At 38.0% G+C, this 24,263-nt stretch overlaps 1 protein-coding gene across 1 annotated transcript in view; it reads left to right on the plus strand.

Moving 5' to 3' along the window:
* The first annotated feature begins 948 nt into the window (after positions 1-948).
* Positions 949-24,263, plus strand: part of LOC124354991 (zinc finger protein 423) — a 336,258-nt gene continuing 312,943 nt past the window's right edge. The window contains exon 1 of the mRNA XM_046805843.1: positions 949-1,096. Within this exon, the coding sequence (XP_046661799.1) occupies positions 1,033-1,096 (64 nt within the window). The 5' untranslated portion in view covers positions 949-1,032. The remainder of the gene's footprint in view (positions 1,097-24,263) is intronic.

Below are 24,263 nucleotides of genomic sequence, written 5' to 3' on the forward strand. Positions count from 1 at the left end.
AAATCGTAATTCAAACTTATCAGTGGTGGTGAAATACAGTACAAAATCAGATTAAAGGTACGATGTAAAGCTTATTACCAGAGTCGACAAAAGTCCATGATATATTTATCGGCGAGTCGTATTCTTTCGATAACATTAGGCTCTATTGGGGCGTTCACGAAAAAATATACAATGATAACAAAACACATGGACTCGAGTTCAGCCCCAGTAAATTGCCACTAATTATTTGTGTCGATGAGAGAAATTCTACTTTTTCTACGTGTAATAACAATGAGACCGCAGAGCATTTGTGAACAGGAATACATCTGACAAATAAAACGACCAGTATTAAACACATTGCAGAAACAGGTCTGGCAACAGGTACAGAGCGGCTTGGAGGGGCAGTCCTGTCGGTCAAAGAGTGACAACCAGAGTTGATAAAAATGACAGCAATTAATGGCGAGTCGTATTCTTTCGATAACATTAGGCTCTATTGGGGCGTTCACGAAAAAATATACAATGATAACAAAACACATGGACTCGAGTTCAGCCCCAGTAAATTGCCACTAATTATTTGTGTCGATGAGAGAAATTCTACTTTTTCTACGTGTAATAACAATGAGACCGCAGAACATTTGTGAACAGGAATACATCTGACAAATAAAACGACCAGTATTAAACACATTGCAGAAACAGGTCTGGCAACAGGTACAGAGCGGCTTGGAGGGGCAGTCCTGTCGGTCAAAGAGTGACAACCAGAGTTGATAAAAATGACAGCAATTAATGGCGTAAAAACGTAAACAAAGCACAAAGAAGGGTCGGCGTCGGAGGAGGGAGTCGGAGTGCACAAGTTATTGGCTTTATGATTACAATGAAACTCGTGTGTCCGTCCCCGAGGTGCAGGCCAGGTAAGCGCATGTGCGGGCGTCGCGACGGAGACGCCGGCCGTCAGTCGGGCCGAGACCGGCGTCGTGAGTAGACCACAAGCGTCGTGCCGTGTAGTGTCGTCGAGGTTATGTGTCGACACCACGTGACCGTTGGTAGGACTGTTCTATGACCCGGAGACCTCTACTGAGAATGCCCCGTAGAAAGCAGTCGAAGCCACGCTCAGTGAAAAGTAAGTTCTACACTTCTCCAGCATCTGATGCAGTTGCTTTGTGTTGGTATCTTAGTAAAGTTGCAACTGACGACGGTTCTTGTGTCATCACTCGAACCGTGCAGATCAAATATGTTTATACGGATTCTTTTGACATGTATTGGTCTGTATCATAACAATAGAATTTCATCTCTGAAATGTAACACAAATAACAAACATATTGTTCCGCCAACTATTGTAATATCAGATATTTGTTTACAAACATGCAGGCTTATCGCGTGACATCGTTTGATTGTTTAGCTTTGTGATAAAATGCGTTCAGTATTAGTCATGCGTCAACATGTAACACGATTATAAATATAAACTCTTCCTTTTATACTATTTATGCAACATCATACAAATATATAGGTATGTTGTGAATCCCAGCTTAAAATTAATTGTAACAGTATATCTTATGTATATAAGAGGGGTATAAATAAAAATTCCAGTATTGTATCGTAAGACTTATAATTGAACTTTTAAAACTGTCGCAAAAATATCAGTAGCGTATTTTTCAAGAAAGAACAAAATATTTATTTGTAACGTTCAAATTTAAAAAAAGTCTTAATTTTAATTGAAAGGAACATGTATTATATTTATAAACTCAATACCTTTAACTAGGCATGGTAGACTTGGCTGAAAGTGCAATAGTAGTTGTAAACTCGGAGAAAATTCAGGCCTCTGAGATCTGGAAACCAGATTAATCATCAGATTTCGCTAACTAAAATTATTTGCAGGCAAAATATTTTTGACTCAAAAAAGATCGGACATATCCACGATTAGGACGATTCGCTGTTTTGTTTCGGTCAATGATATTATTTACAAGCATTACCCGCTTGAGCCGAACAACTGAAATCTGAAAAATATTTGTAAAAAACTGTTATACTCATTTTATACATAGATAAAAAGGAATTAGTGATTGAGAAGCCATTTTGTGTCTGTATTTGTTCTAATATTGAATTTCATTATGGCTGTGACAGGTTTAGTATTAACAACCGGCGAGTTAGCTGTTATAGTGACACATTTGGAACAATTTAATAGTAAATTATTTCCAAACTCCTACGTTACGTCTCTCTTAAAACCTTACTTTGGTGCTCTCTCCGCAAGTGATCAGCTTATTGTCCGGCTAAAATATTTAACAGTTAGGTCAGGTTTCTTATATCACAGGTAGACAACACAGAATTGATTTATTGAGAGGATTGTATACTGTGTAATGGTGGATCTTCCTGGAAAACAAAAAAAGGGCGAGAAAACATTGTTTTGAGTTTGAAAATTATATACAGCATTCTAGTTATTAATTTTTACGCTCAATCGAATTTGAATACGAATTTACAAAGAGTATGCGTGTAGCATATTTTGCTAGACTTTAAACGGGACCATTAATATTTGGAAAATTTATTTAAGAATGAAAATATATAAACCAAAACCGGAAGCAAAACAGCATTTAAATACGAGTGAATGCAGGGATACAGCGACTATATACAACTAAAGTTCATCAGATGGAATAGCTTGACATTATTTATATACGAAGGTATGGATCGAGAACGAGGGGCGAGGGCGGAGTCTGGAGTCCTGTGGGAACCGACTACCCGGTCTGGTGTCCCGCGGGAAACGGAGTGGAGTCCTCGGGGAAAGCAAGTCCTGTCTCTATGACTGGAGTACTCGCTTCGTCTCCTGTTCTCGTCTCAGTTATTTATACACGTTTGTGATATTCCTTCATGTGACAGTAGTAACCCGATGGTCGTTAAAGTCCTCAAACTTTAGCAGATAACTTCCAGACGAAACTTGTACTGTGGGGATACCCAACAACATACACTTGTTTATACTAGAAAGTGATGGAATTTGAAACTTAAGTAGAAGTACTTTATTACACGTGACTCTTCACAATAACTTGATAGGAAGTTCCAGCTTGCCCTTTCAAACATGTTACGACGTTAACTTATTCGAAATGTCGAGTTTAAGTAACCAAGTTCTATTATATAGCTGACATAATACCAGAATTAGATTTAATATATTTGGAGTGTGATCTGTGAGTCACCTTAAGAATCTACAATGAAATTTAAACTAAAATTGGGACTAAATGTGTATAAGATGAGTTTTATTTTATAAAGAATAGATCAAACAAAACTTTTTATTCATCAATTGAATGGTTAATCCTCATTTTAAAATTGTAACCACTGTCTTAAAACGGTTAAAGACTGGTTTATGATATTCAAAATAATAATACCAGAGTTAAAACTATGGCAAATGTCTGCAAACATGTTACTCTCCCAACGTAAACAAAAAAACTTTAAATAAATAAAATGTTAAGTAACATGTTAATTAGATGGTAATCGTTTAATTAATTAACTTAAGAGACCACTCGACTTGGTGTAGAACTATCGTACACCTAGAAACATAATAGTAATAAACACGTAGTTCTGAATACTACTCACAAAAACTGTTATAAATCCAGGAGAAGAGTCTAGTAATCTTCCAAAATATTAGAAATAACAAATTGCTGATTTTATAGTATATTCTTTTAATTGGCATATCTGCTGTTATTTCCTACGCAAGACACAGTTAGTGCCTACAATATATGAGATACAACAAGCAATACATCCACGTCGGACCCTTCCTTCCTTATCCAGACTCGCCGCGCCAATATTACTGTTACAGACCGCAAGAATCTCAGTAAAGCAGCGTTTACACTGGCAAGAAGTTGGCAAGTTTTGTATCTGACAGCATTGTCTAAACGGATGCAAGGTTTTTTCGCAAGCGCTGACGTAACCAGTGTCGGTCAGTTGTGCACGAGGAGACCAGTGTCGACAGTATAGACAGATTACTGTACTGTGAGTTACTTACTGCAAGTGTCGGCACTAAAATGTTCATTCTAACTTGAGTAAGTTTTGTATACGACAGTAAAAATTGCTTCTCTAACGGGGGCAAGATCACTCGCAAGCACTGACGCAACCAGTGTCGGTCAGTTGTGCAGTGGAGACCAGTGTCGACAGTATAGACAGATCACTGTACCGTAAGCTACTTACTGCAAGTGTCGACACTAAAATGCTCATTCTAAGTTGAGTAAGTTTTGTATACGACAGTAAAAATTGCTTGTCTAACGAGGGCAAGATCACTCGCAAGCACTGACGCAACCAGTGTCGGTCAGTTGTGCAGTGGAGGCCAGTGTCGACAGTATAGACAGATCACTGTACCGTAAGCTACTTACTGCAAGTGTCGACACTAAAATGCTCATTCTAAGTTGAGTAAGTTTTGTATACGACAGTAAAAATTGCTTGTCTAACGAGGGCAAGATCACTCGCAAGCACTGACGCAACCTGTGTCGGCTCAGTTGTGCAGTGGAGGCCAGTGTCGACAGTATAGACAGATCACTGTACCGTAAGCTACTTACTGCAAGTGTCGACACTAAAATGTTCATTCTAACTTGAGTAAGTTTTGTATACGACAGTAAAAATTGCTTCTCTAACGGGGGCAAGATCACTCGCAAGCACTGACGCAACCAGTGTCGGTCAGTTGTGCAGTGGAGACCAGTGTCGACAGTATAGACAGATCACTGTACCGTAAGCTACTTACTGCAAGTGTCGACACTAAAATGCTCATTCTAAGTTGAGTAAGTTTTGTATACGACAGTAAAAATTGCTTGTCTAACGAGGGCAAGATCACTCGCAAGCACTGACGCAACCAGTGTCGGTCAGTTGTGCAGTGGAGGCCAGTGTCGACAGTATAGACAGATCACTGTACCGTAAGCTACTTACTGCAAGTGTCGACACTAAAATGCTCATTCTAAGTTGAGTAAGTTTTGTATACGACAGTAAAAATTGCTTCTCTAACGAGGGCAAGATCACTCGCAAGCACTGACGCAACCAGTGTCGCTCAGTTGTGCAGTGGAGGCCAGTGTCGACAGTATAGACAGATCACTGTACCGTAAGCTACTTACTGCAAGTGTCGACACTAAAATGCTCATTCTAAGTTGAGTAAGTTTTGTATACGACAGTAAAAATTGCTTGTCTAACGAGGGCAAGATCACTCGCAAGCACTGACGCAACCAGTGTCGGTCAGTTGTGCAGTGGAGGCCAGTGTCGACAGTATAGACAGATCACTGTACCGTAAGCTACTTACTGCAAGTGTCGACACTAAAATGCTCATTCTAAGTTGAGTAAGTTTTGTATACGACAGTAAAAATTGCTTGTCTAACGGGGGCAAGATCACTCGCAAGCGCTGCGCAACCAGTGTCGGTCACTTGTGCACTAGAACTGGAGGCCAGTGTCGGGCAGTTGTGCACTAGAACTGGAGGCCAGTGTTGGGCAGTTGTGCACTAGAACTGGAGGCCAGTGTCGGGCAGTTGTGCACTAAAACTGGAGACCAGTGTCGGACAGTTGTGCACTAAAACTGCAGGCCAGTGTCGGACAGTTGTGCACTAGAACTGGAGACCAGTGTCGGGCAGTTGTGCACTAGAACTGGAGGCCAGTGTCGGACAATTGTGCACTAGAACTGGAGGCCAGTGTCGGACAATTGTGCACTAGAAACTGGAGGCCAGTGTCGGACAGTTGTGCACTAGAACTGGAGGCCAGTGTCGGACAATTGTGCACTAGAACTGGAGGCTAGTGTCCTACAGTAAAACTCAGTTCTAAACAGTGCTGACCTATTACTGTGAGTTTGTTGTTGACTGCCGCAACAACCAGCGACAACAGCAGTCGCAACTTGCGACAGTATTCGAGATTGAAATCGCTCATCCTTGTTCACGTTTTGCGACAGTAGTAGCAACAAGTTCTCTCGTAACTTTACTAGTACTTACTCAAAGCTGGAGAACTCGGCACAACCAACTATTGTTATTAATGTTAAGATTTGCTGTTCAGAAGTTCTAATCAATTTTCAAAACAATCTTTTATAGCCAAAACAGTGGCGATATAAGATATAACACGTTCATTACCAGAGCTTAAAATTGGTCATTGTTCGTCACGCTCCAACACTTTGCAGCTTGATAACGAACGTTTTATAGCTTGTCTTATCACAGTTGACTCTAAAACTAAGTTTTATGCAGCAATGACTCATTAATACGATCGATCTTGGAAAAGAGCATGAATCAAGTTGTAAATGAATCTAAAATTCTTTCAATGTTTTCAAATTGAAGCAGTGACGTGTGTTGTCAAGGTTCTTTAACTACAGATGTGCAAGCGTTTCAAAATTATATTAATTATTATAAGAACCTATTATTAATAAAAATGGTGTTCTAAATCTCCATTGCAAACCTAAATAATTCAAATGAAATTTCATTACTTCTCCAGTCTATAGCGTTAAACTTAACCAGTATAGAAATAACATACTTTCTGACTTGGTCCTGAAAACAACTTATCTGTAATTATTTGTCAATTAGTGCTGTTACCAATGCTGAAATTTACTTTTTGAGGAGCAGACAGAAATTCTAGGCAATTTATGTACAAAACTTTATGTTTTATGGTTCTATGGTTATGCTTCAATAGCAGGCCTACATTCACATAAAGTATATATTAATCAGACAGAAAACATTCAAAGGGAATGTTTAAGAGTTTTGTACATTTTCAGAATAAAATATATGTTTTATAAACTAACATCAAATCCAACCGTATCCGGTTTGAGATGAATTTTGGTACATTTTGTATACTGCTGAATTCCACGCAATTGTATGAAAGGAATTCTACTAATTTCTAGCGTAAATAATTATAACGCAGCAAAAAGCATGTCCGGTTAGTATCACACATAATACTCATTGTTTGAATCTATGCCTAAGCCCAGCATTAGCAGTTATCAATATGATTTTTTTGTACGCTTTCATTACCAACCGGAAGAATTCCTGTTTAAAGCATTATAAAACTTATAAAATTTTCGGTTTTAACGGTGAGTCGTCTAATATCAAAATATTTCTAGTAAAATGAAAACTCTATCGTCATTAAGAGCTGATGCTACACATTTGAATTATAGCGTCTTAAATTTGGTTGTTTGAAAAATTCGTAATAGAGCCACAGCCGTCCGTGAAATATATGAGGGCAATATGGAATGTCAAACTTTTCTGTAGCTTGCAATGAGTAAGACAAAATGAAAAGGATTGATTTTATTAGCAAAATTTTGCTGCTATAACAAAAACTTCCTCGTTTAATCAGTATTATTTATAAAAATACACTATATTTTATAATTTTTGTTGCCTGTTATAAAGATCTTCACCTAGTCGATGTGAAAAGAAATCATTACAAGTTCCCAGTAGTCCTCAGTCAGAAGTTATAGGTTATTATAATATTTTAAAAACCTTTATTTAACTCCAAATACTCGCTCACAATTGTAACAATTTGTATGGCAGTTCCAATTACATTCAATAATCAAAGGACATTTAGATTTAACTTATCTTAGTTCTACCGATGGCCAGAACACGGAGTGGAATCGTTGGATCTGTTGAAAACATCTACGACTATTAGACTACTATTTAGCGCTTGATAGCAATTCGTTATCAGTTTACTATGCAGTCAAGTTTGGGATTTCAAACTAGTTCTTTATAAAAATCATTTTCAATATTTCCAAAGCATTAATTTTCAAATAAAACAAAATTTCACTTTTTTTTTTTTTTCCTTTGGGATATTGGGGTGGATTCATAGATCCTCACACGTCAACCTGAGCTTATTGTGTGCCCCTTTGATGTTAGAGGGGTAAGCCTATCTTCGTGCCCTTAATTAAGCTAAGAAGCTTTTTCCCAGATACTAGCATCTGGTTCGTCGCCTGGTTGTTTATCACCGAAAAGAAGCCCTTCTCCTTGCTCCCAGTCTCTCACAGTCCAGTATTATGTGTTTTGCAGTCTCTTCAGACTTATTGCAGAGTCTACACTCCGAGTCCTCATTTCGTAAACCTAGAGTGTTTAGGTGTTTCCTGAAGTGGCCGTGTCCAGTGATCAAGGCAATCACTTGCTTAACCCGATCCCTGCCCAGCCCCATCAGCCATCTGGTGAATCCGGAGCTAGAATCGGCAAGCAGTCTTTTGCCGAGTGCTTGTCCTTGGTGACTCTGCCACCGCAAGCGGTGTGTCTTCCTGGACCATTTGTTTATACTTTGGTAAGCGGCTGACTTGCTTATACCACAACTCGGTTCTGGACCGGTGTATGGCATGCTTGCTCCGCTTTTGGCAAGCCTGTCGTTGCCCACCTATGCCTGTGTGGCCCGGTACCCAACCAAGACGCACACAGTTGCGTGATCCAAGCTTGCAGAGAGTGTTAAAGCACTCCCACACAAGCCTGGATGAAAATGCTGTTGGAGTCAAGAGCTTTAAGAGCTGCCTGAACTGTCTGACATTATACAGATGTTCATTCCTGGTACCTTTCTGGTGAGGCCTAGGTTGGCACAGGCTAGGATACCATAGATTTCGGCTTGAAATATGGAGCAGTTCCGACCCAAACTGCCGCTAAGGGCAGTTCTAGGGGATTGACTAAACACTCCATATCCAGTTCTACCCTTAATAAGCGAGCCATCCGTGTACCAGACAAAGCTCTTTCTTATTGTTGGGATGTTTATCTTGCGATTTCCCACTCATCTCTCTGGAGTAGAAGTCAACAGAGAATGGCTTATTGAATACGAACTCCGTTCTCATTGTGTCGGAGACCATTTCGAGAATAGCGCTTGGGTTTACAGCTTCAGTGATGGCGCCATGGCTCGCGTTAGACGCGCCATTCCTCCACAAGCCAGCAACCATCAGCCGATAAGCTGACTTACGCGCTTCAGCTTTTATATGGACATCAAGAGGTAGAAGTCCTAAAGCCACCTCGAGGGTCGCTGAGGGACTGCTCCTGAATGCTCCGGTTACAAAGATTGTGCCAAGCCTTTGTAAGCTTTCAAGCTTGGCTTTGGCAGTTACCTGATTCACCTTTGTCCACCAGACTAATGAACCATAAGTGATTTGAGGCCTTACAACTGCTTTGTAAAGCCATAGTGCTATATGGGGTTTTACGCCCCATGAGATTCCTGCAAGTCTCCTGGACGTCATGAGCGCCCACTTTGCTTTGTGCAGGATATTATTAAGATGATCATTCCACGTAAGCTTATGGTCTAGAGTCAGTCCTAAATATTTGACTGTCTTTGACCACTCCAGCTGAGTGGATGCGAGTTTCAGCCTAGAAAGAGACTCTAGGTTCTTTTTTCTAGTGAATGGTACAACTACTGTCTTAGAGGGATTTACTTTCAGTCCCTCTCCCTGACACCAGTTGTGTACATGTTGAAGGTTGGTAATCATGATATCAACAACAACATTTGTATATTTTCCCTGTACCATAAGGACTATGTCGTCTGCATATCCTTGGACATAGATTCCGTTGTTAGTAAGGTCCTCAAGTAGACCATCTACTACTAGATTCCACAGTAGAGGTGACAGGATGCCTCCTTGAGGACATCCCCTTGTGGGTGCGATCACAAGCGATACTTCATTGAGATCGGCCCTGATCCGTCCTGGAGCACAGCATGGCCCTAAGCCACCGGCAGAGAGCTGGCTCGAGGCCACGTCGCTGTGCTCCACTTACCATTGCAGTGAATTTGGCATTGTCGAAAGCTCCTTCAATGTCTATGAAGGTGCACAATGCCAATTCCTTGGCGGACAGGCTATTCCTCAATCCTACTGACTAGTTGGTGGAGTGCTGATTCACAGGATTTGCCTTGCTGGTATGCATGTTGGTTGCGATGAAGGGGAGTGTCTGAGAGAACTCCCTTTCTCAGGTGCCTCTCCACCAGTCTTTCTAATGTTTTTCAGTAAAACGAAGATAAACTGATGGGACGAAAAGATTTAGGGACAGAGTAGTCCGCTCTCCCTTTTTTAGGGATGAAGACCACCCTGTTGAGACGCCAGACTTGTGGTATGTACCCATAGGCTAGGCTCGCCCTGAATAGTTCACATAGAAGGGTAAGGAGATTCTCCGGCCCTTGTTGAAGCAGGGCCGGAAAGATTCCATCCCCTCCTGCAGATTTGAATGGGGCAAATTTAGAAATTGCCCATTTGGCTTTAGAGAGAGTGACAATCCTTCTGGCAATGGCCCAGCTACCACGACAAGCTCTTGGCCGTGAGACTGCCTCGTGGTTACCAGACGTTCCAGTGTCGTCATTCTCAAAGATACAATCAGGGAAGTGAGTCTCAAGGAGAAGTTTGAGGCTATCACTAGACCCGGAAGTGTGTTGACCTCCCTGGGACCTTAAAGATCCCAAGTGACCGGTTGGACTTGAGGCTAGTAAGCGTTGCAGTCTAGCTGCCGCGCTTAACTACATTTACCTTCTGTGTAAACTGCCTCCAGGAACTTTGTTTTGCTTTTTTAATTGCTAGGCTGTATTCTGTTAGAGCTCTATGATAGGACTCCCAGATACGGCTCCTTTTGCATTGATTGTACAGCTTCCTGACATTAGCCCTTTTGCGAGCGAGGTCCGCAGTCCACCACTTAGTATTGGTTCGACTCTTCCCCCGTCGCAATGGGCAATTGTCGTGGAAGCTATTGATTTATAGCATTCTGCAGGTCAGAATCTATCTGATCTATGTCTGTGAAGCATCGCACCCTTCCGCCTACCGATCCCAACTGTGACTGAAGGTCAGACTTATATCCCAACCAGTCAGTCCTCCTGGGATTGCGATAGAGGACCTCTGCAGCCTCACCTTGCAAGTTAAAGCGGATATACCTGTGATCCGATAATGAGGCCTCTTCGCTACGTGCCACTTATCAACCATTCCAAGTATACCTTGTGTTGTAGATTGTTATGTCAATAACTTCTTGTCTAATTCGTGTTGCGAACGTAGGGCGGTTACCTTTATTACATATAAATAGGTCCCTACTTAGAAGAAATTGTAAAAGTGCCCTCACCTCTGGGGTTAGTGTTGGTGCTGCCCCATCCAGCAGAGTGATGGGCGTTGGCGTCACAACCTAGAAGAAGTTGTTGACGTCTGGCTTGTGCTTCTTCCACCAGGAGCTCTAGGTCTCTTGATGGAGGGAGTTCCCCTGGCATCATATGGCAAGTATACGGAGCCTACAATTGTGCTCTGCACTATGCCTCCATTCTTCCAGGTCAGTGTGCCCACAGTGAGATCTCTGGAGCAGAATTCGTTGAGGGTTAGAAAATCCAAGCCTCTCTTCAACAGGATGCAGGTTCTGACATTCCTTAGAGAGGTACAGTAAATTAACTTACCTTTGGTTTCATTTAGGCCCGCCACTCTCCCTTGGTGAAGCCATGGTTCTTGAATCAATGCCAGATCAAAATCCCTCCTGGAGGAAGAACAGGCAGAAGGCTGCCGAGGCAGCCCTACTGTGCTGGAGGTTGATTTGTAGAACTCGTGGCATTGTCCTTGACTGTCGAGGAGACAATTGAGACCTGCCAGAGTCCTAAGTTGGCTCTACAGTTGGAAGCCTTCACAGCCTTGTAGCAGACCTCGTCCAGGAAGCAGACGAATCCGTAACCTTTCGGGTCTGGCTTGGATGGAAGGATTTTCCACTCGTTTACATTCAGGTTGGGGTTCTGCTTATTGAACATCTCAAGTACCTTTTCAGGTGTCTTCTTCAGAAGCTTCGGGTGAGCTCTGAAAAACACCCTAGTGGACCTCAAGAATGTCCTTACGCAGACCCACTCTCAGAGAGATGTCATCTTCCCAGAGGTTTTATTCTTTGAATAACTTCTTCCAGCCAACGTTTGGTGTGCTCGTTGATGCAGGAAGCAATTAAAACACCTTTCTCTAGGTAGGTGCCCGCAAACGATGGAACGGAACCATCCTCCAGGGGTTGGATTTCTTCCATAATTGCGTCCTCGATTGGCTTCTCCTTGCTCTGCACTAAGCTTCGCTTCCGGGTAGCCTTCGAGGGTTATGGCCATTTTGATCGCTGCGACCTCTCTGTAGGTAGCCTTGGGTGTGCTACCAGAGGCCTCGGGATCGTGGGCTTCGGGCTTTTGGGTTTCCCTCCTAGCCTTCTTTGCGGGTCCCTCAGCGGAGGGCGGGGTGACCAAGGTGCCTCTGGGGCGTTTGGCCGACCCCACCCCCCGCCTTGGTACCCGCAGTTGGGCCCGGAGTTGAGACCTCCTGCCGTTCTGGATTCTTTTTCTTCTTCTTTTTCCCCCTCCTCCACTTGGAAGGGTCAAAAGCTTCACCCTTTTCAAGAAGTTTAGCCTTTAGTGCTTCTCTTCTTTGAGCAGTGGTGAGATTGGGCCTCTTCATTCTGAGGTTGCCGAGGTTGCTCTGTGGCATCATCCAGCGTACCTGTAGACATGGGAGTGCTTTGGGCTGTTGAGGAGCTGATCTTCTATATCTTGAAGGGATTTTGCTTCCTCTGCGCTTGTACTGCCTTCCTCAGATAAAGCCTTGCCATGTATGGGAGTTCAGTGTGCAATGGAACCTCCTGTGTTCCTAAGGCACTTTGTTGAGGAGAAGGTAGGGATGTTGGCATAACAACCTCTTGAGTTGTGTTGCCAGGTGGTGGTATGTGCGAGGTAGCTTCAGGAGCTACCTCAGCAGGAAGAGGTAGGTTAGAAACAGCTTCAGGAAACTGTTTCAAGGGTTGGTTGGTTTTGATTTTTGTTTTTGTTTCTTTTCATGTTGTTCCCACGAGAAGCTAGGGAATGGAAGGTCAACCCAGACAGAGGCCCCGCATGCCTGGGTAAGCTGCTTTAAAACTGGAGGGTCGCCGGTGTCCAGAGTCCGCATAGTAAAGACTGGTTTGCCACCAGCCATTCAGCCCTGGCCTACGCTGTTCCACCGTGGCTTGGCCCCTAGTGGGAGAAATGAAAGGGAAACTAGATCGAAGAGTTGAGGAACTTTACCTCAGATAGAAGAGAGTGAAGAAGAGAGATAGGCTGGACACATAGAAAAGTGTGCCAGCCATAGGGCCTCCAGAACAAGAAGAGAAGGGATCTGGAGCATTAGCTAGGGTACCGTCGGGGTCGCCACTACCCGTACGGCCTCGAAAGTAAGACCGCCCCTGAGGGAAAATTCCACTTGGTTGAAACACAATATATTCAATCAATCGGAATACTAAGGATTTTGTATAACTTTTCTTTGCTAATTTATGCTTTAAGGTACTCGTCATTTTTGCTGATAACTATAATTTTAGGTAGACTATAACGGTCTATTTGAATAGCAGCTATGGACTACTTTAAGGGGTTATGCCATAGGTTCTGCCTAGTCTGGTCAGTCCTTCGAACGCTTCTGTCTGACCTAATGGCTCAACGAAGTTTTACGTCAAAAGAACACATTAATTCACTTTATACATATGTTAACCGGTTATTTTAGATCTCTGTAATTTTGTATTGTTTTAAACATTCTAGAACTCTCTCACTTTAACTAATATGTGCCCATAGTTTCAATGGAGTAGCAAGGCATTCTAAAAAGTTGTCGGCAGCTTGTAAAATCCTTTAGGTCGTTAGTTTAAAAGGACACATGCTAATACTCTAAAGTGATTTTCTTTGATAAAAATGAATTACGAACAACTAATTAAAACTTTAAGGAAACGCCCTCTCCTCCGCGATGCATGATATAAGAACCACTGTTATCAGCTGACGACAATGAATGTTTGGCAGGCAATAGCATTAAAGAACGTAGTAATCCATTTTTATCGATACAATAATATAAACACAAAAATGCATATGCATGAAATATCTAATCGTGATGATTAGTCAAACAGAAATTGACAAGATTGACAGGTAGGATCACTTACTGTTTACTACTTACGCAGAAAGAGTATGCCGTGCTGGGCAGAGCAGGATCTGGCGCCAGCTCCTCAATACTCTACTTTCACAGACTTGTCTTCTACTAAAGGAAGGACTGATAGAACACGAGTTTGGCGCGATATTTTTAACGAAGGATCGCGCTCTTTTGGGATTCTCGTACATTAACAATATTTCTTATTTATCATCACCCACTGTACAATGTACTGTACTCATTCCTAATAAAATTAATTATAACAGAAACCAACTAATGCAGGGTGAGACAATGAGAACTCCACAATTTGTTTACTATCATATGATAGATATTGCAATAATGAATCATCAACCTTGTTTACAACCTTAAGTGAACTGTACCATTTTAATAAACATGGCGTTTTGGAGTCCTGAACATCATGCTTTTGCTGTAGAAACGTCTTTAAAGAACAATGATTCTTATGCAAAATCTAAAATTTGTTTAGAAGTTACTTCAACATTGGTTCACACGGTACTGTCCCAGATCTAAAAAGATTTCAAAACTGGGTACGCTTATTTTTAAATACGCGTACTGGAGGAAGCCTAAACACTGTTCGAACACTAAACAATGTGAAAAGAGTGAGATTCGCAAATACTAGCAGTGCAAAGCGGTCGGCCAGGAAACAAGCGTTGGTACTTGGACATTCAGACAGATATCCTACCTGTTAAGAATTTTACACCAGGACCTTCATTTTAATCCTTACAAAATTCGATTTGGACAAGAAGTTAGAGTCAGACTATGGTAAAAGAGTTGTGTTCTGTGATGAATTATATGACATTAAAAAATTAGTTGCCTAAATTTTCTAACCTGTTGATTATGTCTGATGAAGGACATGTTTACCTTTCTGGCCATAGTAACAAACATAACATGCGTTACTGTAGAGCTCATTACCAGATAAGGCTTCAACCGAATCTGCATAGCCCTAAAGTGACAGTATGGTATGCAGTTACGACAGAGCGAACTTTTAGACCTTACTTCTTTGAAGATAGCAGGGGAAACCCGGTTACTGTGAACTCAGCGCGGTATGTTGTAATGTTGATTAACATTTTTATTCCATTACTAGAAGAGTAAGTATCATCAGTATCAGTATCACTATTTGATACTGATGCTATGTACTTTCAGCAAGACTGCGCACACTACATATGTATTCGTGACCGCTCTCTGAATTGTGTTTAATGGGCGTTTGACCTCAAGAGTTGGTGACATACACTGGCCAGCTCGGTCACCAGATTTATCTGATTGTGATTTTGGTCCTATAGGACTACTTGAAGTTCAAGGTTTTGCAAACTTGTCCGGGAAATTTGCATGCACTTAAGTAAAAGATTACAGAGGAAGTTCAGGCAGTTCCTCAAGAAATGCTTGATCAAGTGTTCGACGGATTTTTTAGCCATCTCAGCGGGTTCTAAGTCGTCATTTACAGAATATGGTAAAATAAATAACTTCGACAAAACAAAATTGCGTAGTATTACTCATGTGTTTATGTGTTATTTAGCAGTAAAACATTAAAAGTATTCCATTTTTGTATAAAACAATTGTTCTCATTGCCCCACCTTGTACTTTAAAAACGCTTATACTATTACTTTAAAATTTAAATTTTTACTTGACGCACTTCCTTATTAAATTAAAAATGTCCGTAGTTTTTACGTTTTAGTATACATATACCTAACCTCGGAAATCTGTGAAAAACTGCGGATAATTTAGATCAAATTAAGAGTTTTGTATTACATAAAATTACCATTAGGGTTCCACATAAATCGTATAGATACAATAAAGCGGGTTTTTTCATAACTAATCGCTAAAACTCGTAGAAAACCGCGGTATCACTTTTGTTAACTTATTACTCTTCGTAAATGTTGGATACAGAGGCTATATAAATATATAAATATACTCTTCGTCTTCAGTAGTTGAACGTAATCGACTTCCAACAACGTTGACTTGACAGCTGTCCTGTAACACATGTACAAGCTATACAATTTTACATTTTTATCTTAAGCAGCTGTTGTTTAGGCCTGATTATAAAATGCCTAAATTTCCAACTCAAAATCCTTGTAATTTCTGTGGAGTGAGCAAAATTATGTTCCTACCTTTTTTTGTATTCAGTGATGTTACTTTAAAGAGCTACGAACTCAACATAAAAATATTGTTCATACAAAAAATTGTTTGCACTACCTCAATTTCGGTTATATCTATATTTAATCGAATTCACCGTACGTCGAAGGACACAGGAATACACAAAATAACGTATCTCCTCTTTTGTCTCAAAATCGACTGCAACAAGTAAGGGAGCACAATTATCTTTTCCGTCGTACGAAATAACTCTGCGCTGAATAGGTACACTTGTATCAGAACAAGAAGTTCTTAGTGACTCTGCACTTAGCCACGGCTACTTATTTAGTTTACTGAGGCGGTTATGTGATCTACAGAGGATCGAATAAAAGGGATACCAGAGCTGCAGAGGCTACACAGGGTCAGGTAATCCATCTCTTATACACGCGTGGAAAAGTCTGGTGATTTATACGAGAGTCTATATTGTGGATATACATTGCCCATTTAGCCCCAATTCCTGTATATAATCTCAACCCGTATATACTCAGAATATTGGGTAGCTCAAGCCCGTCGTTAAGCCTACTGTTGTGCTAGTAGTGGGTCTAAATAATTGACCCTTTGGGCTTCTGATAATGTGCCACCACGTAAATTCTCTCTCACCTTTGTTTATGTTGTAGCAATGTAAAACATAGGCGTTATATTACGTGCAACGTTCGTTCATGTAGGTCAGTTGGCAACCCCTTACTAATGGTTCATAGTACTGTATTCTAACTTCACATACAGGAATTATGTCAAATATAACATATTATTATAATGTCAACTGAAATGATATAATTTATTTTTACTAGCAAAAATTCTCCAGTTTCGCTCAATACAGTTAATTTTCACAAAAATGAAATGAAATTAGTTGTTTCCTTTGTTTTACGTTAACAACTAACTGGCCAAGGGTGATTTGAAAGTATATTAGGATATTTAAAATGTTCTATTGTTAATATGTTAGAACTAATATTGTAACATATTATATTTTTTGTAACATATAAGATAAGATTTTGGATTCAAAATATAAAATTGGAGCATCATTATCTTTATATATATATATTAAATATATATATATATATATATATATATATATATATATATATATATATATATATATATATATAGATATTTAAATTTTTTATTAAAGAAAAACAGATGATCAAGAAAACTGAAATGTTTATTACGTCATTATTAACCTCATTGTATCTTTAATTTTCGAAATAACACAGGTTTATTGACTATTACTAAAACAAAAGAGAAATCAAATGATCAAATTATTATAAAAACTACATTTTTTCGTGGTACGTGAACTGAAACTCTGCCGCAATTGTTGATTACATTACTTCAGGATACGTTCAAATGATTATTTGTACACGTCTGACAATGCAGTGCTGAAATCGTGATTAAAAGACCAAGTCCCTGGGGTAGTTGAGGCACCCAAGCTAAAACCGGAACAAAAAACAGATGATTAGCCTCCAAAATGATAAAACAGTTTTTGAAAAACTTACCTTACTTTTAATACATTATCCATAGTATTCAGTTTCCTCAAATTATATTTTTCCATTAAAATGTTCGTCGTTTATGGTAACGAGCTGTTTATTCTGTCAGCCATTTTAATCTTTGTCTTATAAAATCTGTGTTAAACCAAATTATCTCTTTTATTTTTTTTAGAGATGTTTATTTTTAATTGGTAATTTATACACATTCCAAATAATGTTAGTTTTACCGAAGCAAAAAAATGTTAAATGTTTTAAAATTTAAAATTTGTTTAGGTATGAATAAAGTTTTAAAATGCAAATTCTCAATTTTATTTATTTGTGTAGAAGCCGTGTTTTTAAACAGCGGACACGAGAGGAAAGGGTGACGAGTGCTACACCCTCCAAATGAGGTTTCTTACGGAGCTCCCAAAATATAATTCAAAAGGTCAAAGAATTTGAATAGCCATATCGACGCTATAACAATGAAACAGTTGCAAATAAGCTAATTAATTTATGGTTGACATAACTCACAACCATGTCATTTTGCAAAAACTGTTCAATTTATTCATATGGAAATTTTTTGTAAACCCTTATTTGAAACCCACTACATATCTTGCTATTTAACAAAATGGGGAAATGTCTTTAGGGTTTAGAGACATTGAGGACGCCATTGTCCAAAAAACGCCCGAGTCTGTTGCAATACAATTTTAATTTTCAGTTTAAAAATTGTAATTTTCAAATTTATATATTGCTATTAAGTCTAGTACGAGTACACAGTGTCCATAAAGTACTTTATGAAACTTCACAATTTGATTTTTCAGATTCATCTCCTATTTTTGAGTTATTACAATTTTACAATTTTGTATAGTCGCCAATTTTAAACCTGGTATGATATTTTCTGAAACATTTTCAAGACAATTTTTCATTACATTAAATGTGTAGTATATCTGTAAAGTTTGAACCTTATATGTTAATTTAGTTTAAAGATGTTTTCAAAATAAAAACACAGACAGACAAATGGAAACCAAGCAAGATAGACTACACTTCATACGACATTATAAACTTCTTTTACATGCCAAATCAAATGGGAAAGTTTGATAGAGCAGTTTATGGACATCCTGACAAACCGTCTGCAGCCGCTAATTACTACGTCAGCACGGACAGTCAGAAAAATTTTTTGTTTACCTGACTTTACTGGTAAAAAAACTGACTGTGTCTCATGTGTTATTGTCTCTATTGTAGACAACATATTGTAAGACTTTCTTCATCCAGATCGAGCAAAGGTGTTCTCGTTCCAAAGTCCAAACAGTATTTGATAATACCATATTTCCGTGGGAAGTATTGTCACGCGTATCTTGGTAACCGGCACAGTACATTGAAGGACATTTTTCCTTTCTTGTGCGTCAATACGTTGACACAAACAAGAACAGCACATGGTTATGATTCACAGGGCAATAAGTAATTAATTGTTTTTATAAAGTTGCGTGAACTTATGTTATAGTCAGGATTTATGGTTTATTTAAAGTTTGGAATGTTTTATAGCCCCTCACGTGGACAATAATTATTAGTGAAAGTAGATTGTGTATTGATACAACGTAGGTTTCTACGTTTACGCCACGCTATATTTCCCATCATACTACGACTAACGGCAGCGTGATATCAAAAGTTAAAACATTTGGTTTTTGAATCAAATAAATTGTTAAATATGATGTCATAAAGGAATTGATAAGTGTATTGACCGGAATGTGAATTATCGAGTATAAAAGTACATCATGACCGACTAGAAACTACACAGCTATGATGATTGTACATTATGCATCAGCTTACCGACTCGCATATTAACCGCAACAGGTATCCATTATTAATATCGGACAGGATTAGTTGAAAATGTGGGTGCTTATCGGTCGATCTGAATTGGTAATCAGTCCGCAGGCAAAGAAATTAATTATTTGCAGTATTTGACAAGCAAACTCCACTAATTAATGCAGGTTGCCATCTAATCAACGTTGTTTGTATAAAAAGCAGCGAGCTACTTAATGGTGTTTAGTTGTGTTTAGTGTTTCTGTAACCGACTCGTTTTAACCGAGGTTAAGCTGAAACTATTTAATTATTTAATGTAATTCGTTAAACTAATTTTCATACACTTCACAACTATTGATTTTCAGGGGCAAATGTACAAACCAGGTTAGTGATTTTATAGAAATGGGGAACATTACTCACCTTGCATTTAATAAGATTTTTACAGATTAAAAAAAACATACAATTGTTTCCTAAAATTTAGAACGAACAAAAATAGAATATGAAACAAACATTACTATGTTCGTATTACTCGTTAATTTTAATAATAAACTATCATTTAAAAATGGGAAATGCAAAGTCACTACTATAAAAATTAATGTATCTCAATAAAGATTTATTTTAATAATAGCGGTAAATGATATTTGTTGAAAGTAAAGGGGTTTCCATGAGTACTTGGGCTACTGAAGGGTTATAGGGGGGAGGGGGAGGCATAGTTGCTGGCCGCTGTGGTGTTACTGTAAATTGTTATGTTTTGTCTCTCTCCCCCACCCACCCCACCTACCCCAGCTCAACACCACCCGACCCCTTCGACAGATCGAGTTTCACGGCAAATCTGTTCTGATGACTTCATTTTGTTATCCGTTCATCCCGGACAGCCGAAGCAAATATTGCCTTTAGTTTTGTAAAGAAGTCTGCTATCATTTTATATGGAATTGGCTCTGGATCTACGTTTGGATTACCAGCAAGTAGATTCATTATTTTCTTTGAAAAATATAACTAAACTGATTGTTTTTGTATTCTACGAAGACGTTGTAAAAGGATTATGACATGTAAAATAGTTTATTTTGTACATAACAAAATTCTCTTATCCCTTTGGTTCGAATTAATAATAAGCATTAACGCTGTAAATTTAGAGGGCTTTCACCTCATAGCGGTTCTATACTAAGTGGTAAACTACTGTCAGTCAATGTGTTATACTTCTGTACACTATCTGTCCACCTACTTTAAGTGGAGTTAAGATGGCAGTTGAAGAAAAATGTTATGTATGAAATTTAGTATATTAATAATTATATCCGTAATTCAAGATTTGTGACCCAATAATGTTGATGGTATCAATAATAGTATAAACACGTTAAAAGTTGTTATGTTTAAGGAACTTGTAATTAGTTGTGATTTGTTCCCAAATGTTTCATACTCGGTTCCCAAAATTCGTTGTGTAGGCTATATAGAAAATATAATTTGGAGGGTGCCAACAAACCGCACCGGAAGTATTTGGAGATCCTTTATGGAATTGTATTTTGAAATCTAAAAAATGTACATACTGTTATCACTATAACGAGAAGGTTTGGCCGTCATGTGAGAACGAAAATTCAATACATTATTACACTTCATTCCAGAAATTTCGACCAAGAAATCGTCAATCTGTCTCGCTCAAGATTTAACAATGTAGGGTTTTTTTAAACAAAACCAGCTTTTAATAATCACTGAATAACGAACTGTCGATGCTAATTAAAATGTTTTCGTTTTATGAGAAAACTAGATCCAAAACAGTAATACCTGACATTGACTGAATTTCCCAAATGATATTGATGACCTCAAGTATCTGTAGGTACTTGTCATTGCCCATGAAAGAGGTGCCACTGAGGAGAACAAGTTTGTAAATAAAACCGTTAACAATTATTCCGCTTATGGTGAGCCTCAGAGCATCTTTGGAATAGAATCTTGGTACATTAATTTAGAAGCGATTTTATAGCTGCCTAAAACATTATGTCACATTGCTCTCATTGGTTACTAATATGTAATAGAGAATAACAGCTCACATTAAACTTTGGAGCTCAATGTTACTCACATTATAATCCCAGACTGTCACAACATTTCATAGTAACACGCCTTGTCAACAATAACACCATAGCAAATCACATGCACGGATCTCCCTTCTGTATAAATAAAACAATCACATGGTCATTAAAAGTGTGCACCCACTTCTAAGATACTTGGCATTCATCGTATTAGAAGACATTTTGAATCCAGAATACACGACTCTGTGGAAGATGTACGATTATCTAGGTTAAGAGCAGAGAACATGACACAATTACACAATATGTCCTAACTTATAACAACTAAAAAATAATCCCTAGATGGTTTATCGAGGATCTTCTAAGGCATTATGTTCGTGTTTCTTTAAACGATGCTTAGGATAAAGAAGGTTTAATGTAAATTTATGAAGTTGTTCTGCATAAAAACAAACAACCTGGAACTTTTTTCACCTGGGGATAGGTACAAATAAATGTAGTTATTTTTTCATGTATAATACCGTGTATTGCTGGTTTACTTTTTCTTAGCATAAATCATACAAGAATATATATATATATTTGATTTACAAGATATATTAGTTTATATCAAATAAATACAAACGTCGTAATACTTAAATATTATAAAACCATCCAATTCATTTGCTAGTAGTAAAACAAAACAATGAGAAATTATTTGTAAAACTAAAAATTTAATTCATCGATTGACATGTAACAATTGTGTAATGGATTATGTTGTGGATAACAAACCCATTGCACATAAGAATGAATTATCATCGTTTATATTCTAAAAACAGGATGAAAAATTGGTTTCGCAACACGTATAAGCCACCAACAATGTTAAACTCTGAAAGGTATTTGCAAAGTACCCGAAGATACAAACAAAATTTATTTAGAAAATTTAAAACATGCACATATCAATTCATATTAAAAACAAAAGTACACATTGGTCTGAATAAAAGATAAATTATAAATTGAATTTATTACACGAGTATATTCACATTATGTTTCTAAATTAAGCTTATAAACTTTAAATCGGTATAAATATTTCTCTGTTCATGGATAGTTGTTTCTTTTAGCTTTCAACGATACGTTCTTAAATTTCTGTTTATTTGTGTTAGTTTTGTTAGTTAAAGTTGTTATATTTTTATTAAATCCTGTTTGATAATGACATAACCCGAAATATTAATGGAACTTTGATCAAAGAAGTCTACTTCATGTTTCTATATAAACATATTTACGACTTGTATCGCGTTATTTACTCTTTATATAGACGGTAGTGTTTGTGTTACGTAAGAGAGAGGAATTTGTCAGAAAGTCAGGTGTACGACCAAAAACTGTTAAAGCTCTTACAAGTTCCAGCTGCTCGGAAAGTTGGGGAGTGCGCCCGGAGCCATTACTTAATTGCTTGTCTTGAGAACCATTTATTAATCATGGGTCAATCTTAATTAACCAGACAAGCAAGCGCCTTGACAAGTCGTTCCTTCCCTCGCAGCAGCGCCCTCTGGAATTGATTAGTTTAGAGGGGGAGACATTGACTGTGGTAACGTGACAGTGCACTAACTTAGATATTATTTTAAATTATCAAAATCTGCTTTAAGTTTTAATAATTAATACTATAAACAACGTTTAACACTAAAATATACTATAGGTAATATTTGACAATTGCAAAGTCTGCAACAGCAGTGAAACCAAAGAAAAACCTGGTTGGCTATTACATTTAATTCAAATTTACATAGAAACAAAAATGTTTAGAGTAAAGAACATTCGCAAAGAATCTAAATCTCTGAACTAACTATCCATCCATTGAAACAGGAAATCTGAAATCTCCTAATATCGTGTCATTTGTTTTATATATTCATGTAAGATTTTATATAGGTAGTCATTAAAGTGTTTTAGATTTTAAAATCGATAAATAATATAACTACTCGTTGCAAAACTTCAATTGAAATTGTGAACTAAAAATTACTGATTTAAACCCGAACTAAAATAAATATTTGTTTACATTGTTATATTATGCTCTCGTAAAAATCATAACATTTTAAAGTATGTTCCATTAAGTTCTTGTACTATATATGAACTACGGTACCAAGTCCAAATTAGACCCCGAATCATCTGCTATAATTCTTGTAAATAGTGTCAAAAACAAAGAAATATACAAATTTTTCTAAGTCATAGTAAAAACTTATTTGGTTTTGATAGACTTAACGTTGGTAAACAAATACTATATATGACGTTGTATACCATTGTTTAGCCTATAACCACTATATTGTTGAGAACTATTAAATTTAAACCTTCCTTTTACTGTAACCTTAAAATTAGTTTCAAACACATTGTAACAATTGTACAGGAACACAGAGCTGGAGCGATCTCCTCCATTCTCACGAACCTTGCGCTACAGAGGTCTGCGATCTCACAAGCTAAGCACGTCGCCGCTAAATGGTCTCACAATTTTTACCCCAAATATCAACTTCTGGAGTCAAGTCGACCCTTGCGCACTTCTTATCCCTTGATATAATTAAATGATAAGGACTCTTCAACAATGAGTCGTTTAACTCAGCTAAAGTTGAACTTACACAGCTTTGTTTTGAATTTACGATAACAATCTAAGTATTATTCGTAATTGTAGATATATTTCACTTTGTTTCCTAAAACGCAAAACGCAAAGGAAATTTCTGAAACAAGTTTATGTAGTGTAATTAACATACTCTCTGACTGAAAATTAAGAAATTGCAGAAACTACTAAAGCAAACACTATTACATGTTGTACAGATATTGATGTAACTTCAGTACGCATAGTATAAAACTGTAGCAATCTGATACTAGGACTCCGCACTACTGACCTTGAAGATTTTGGAGCAAATATAAATGGGATCAAAGTAAATATTAAGAATTATTTTAATATTCCTGCAAAAGTTTACATATTGACATACTGATACTTATTACGTCAACATATTTAATAATTAAAATGTATTAGTGTTTATAATAACAAAAATTGTAAGCTTCAGTAAAAATCATCACCATTATAGACAAAAATCTAATTATATATTT

Source organism: Homalodisca vitripennis, chromosome 2, assembly GCF_021130785.1.
Source record: "Homalodisca vitripennis isolate AUS2020 chromosome 2, UT_GWSS_2.1, whole genome shotgun sequence".
Lineage (NCBI taxonomy): Eukaryota > Metazoa > Arthropoda > Insecta > Hemiptera > Cicadellidae > Homalodisca > Homalodisca vitripennis.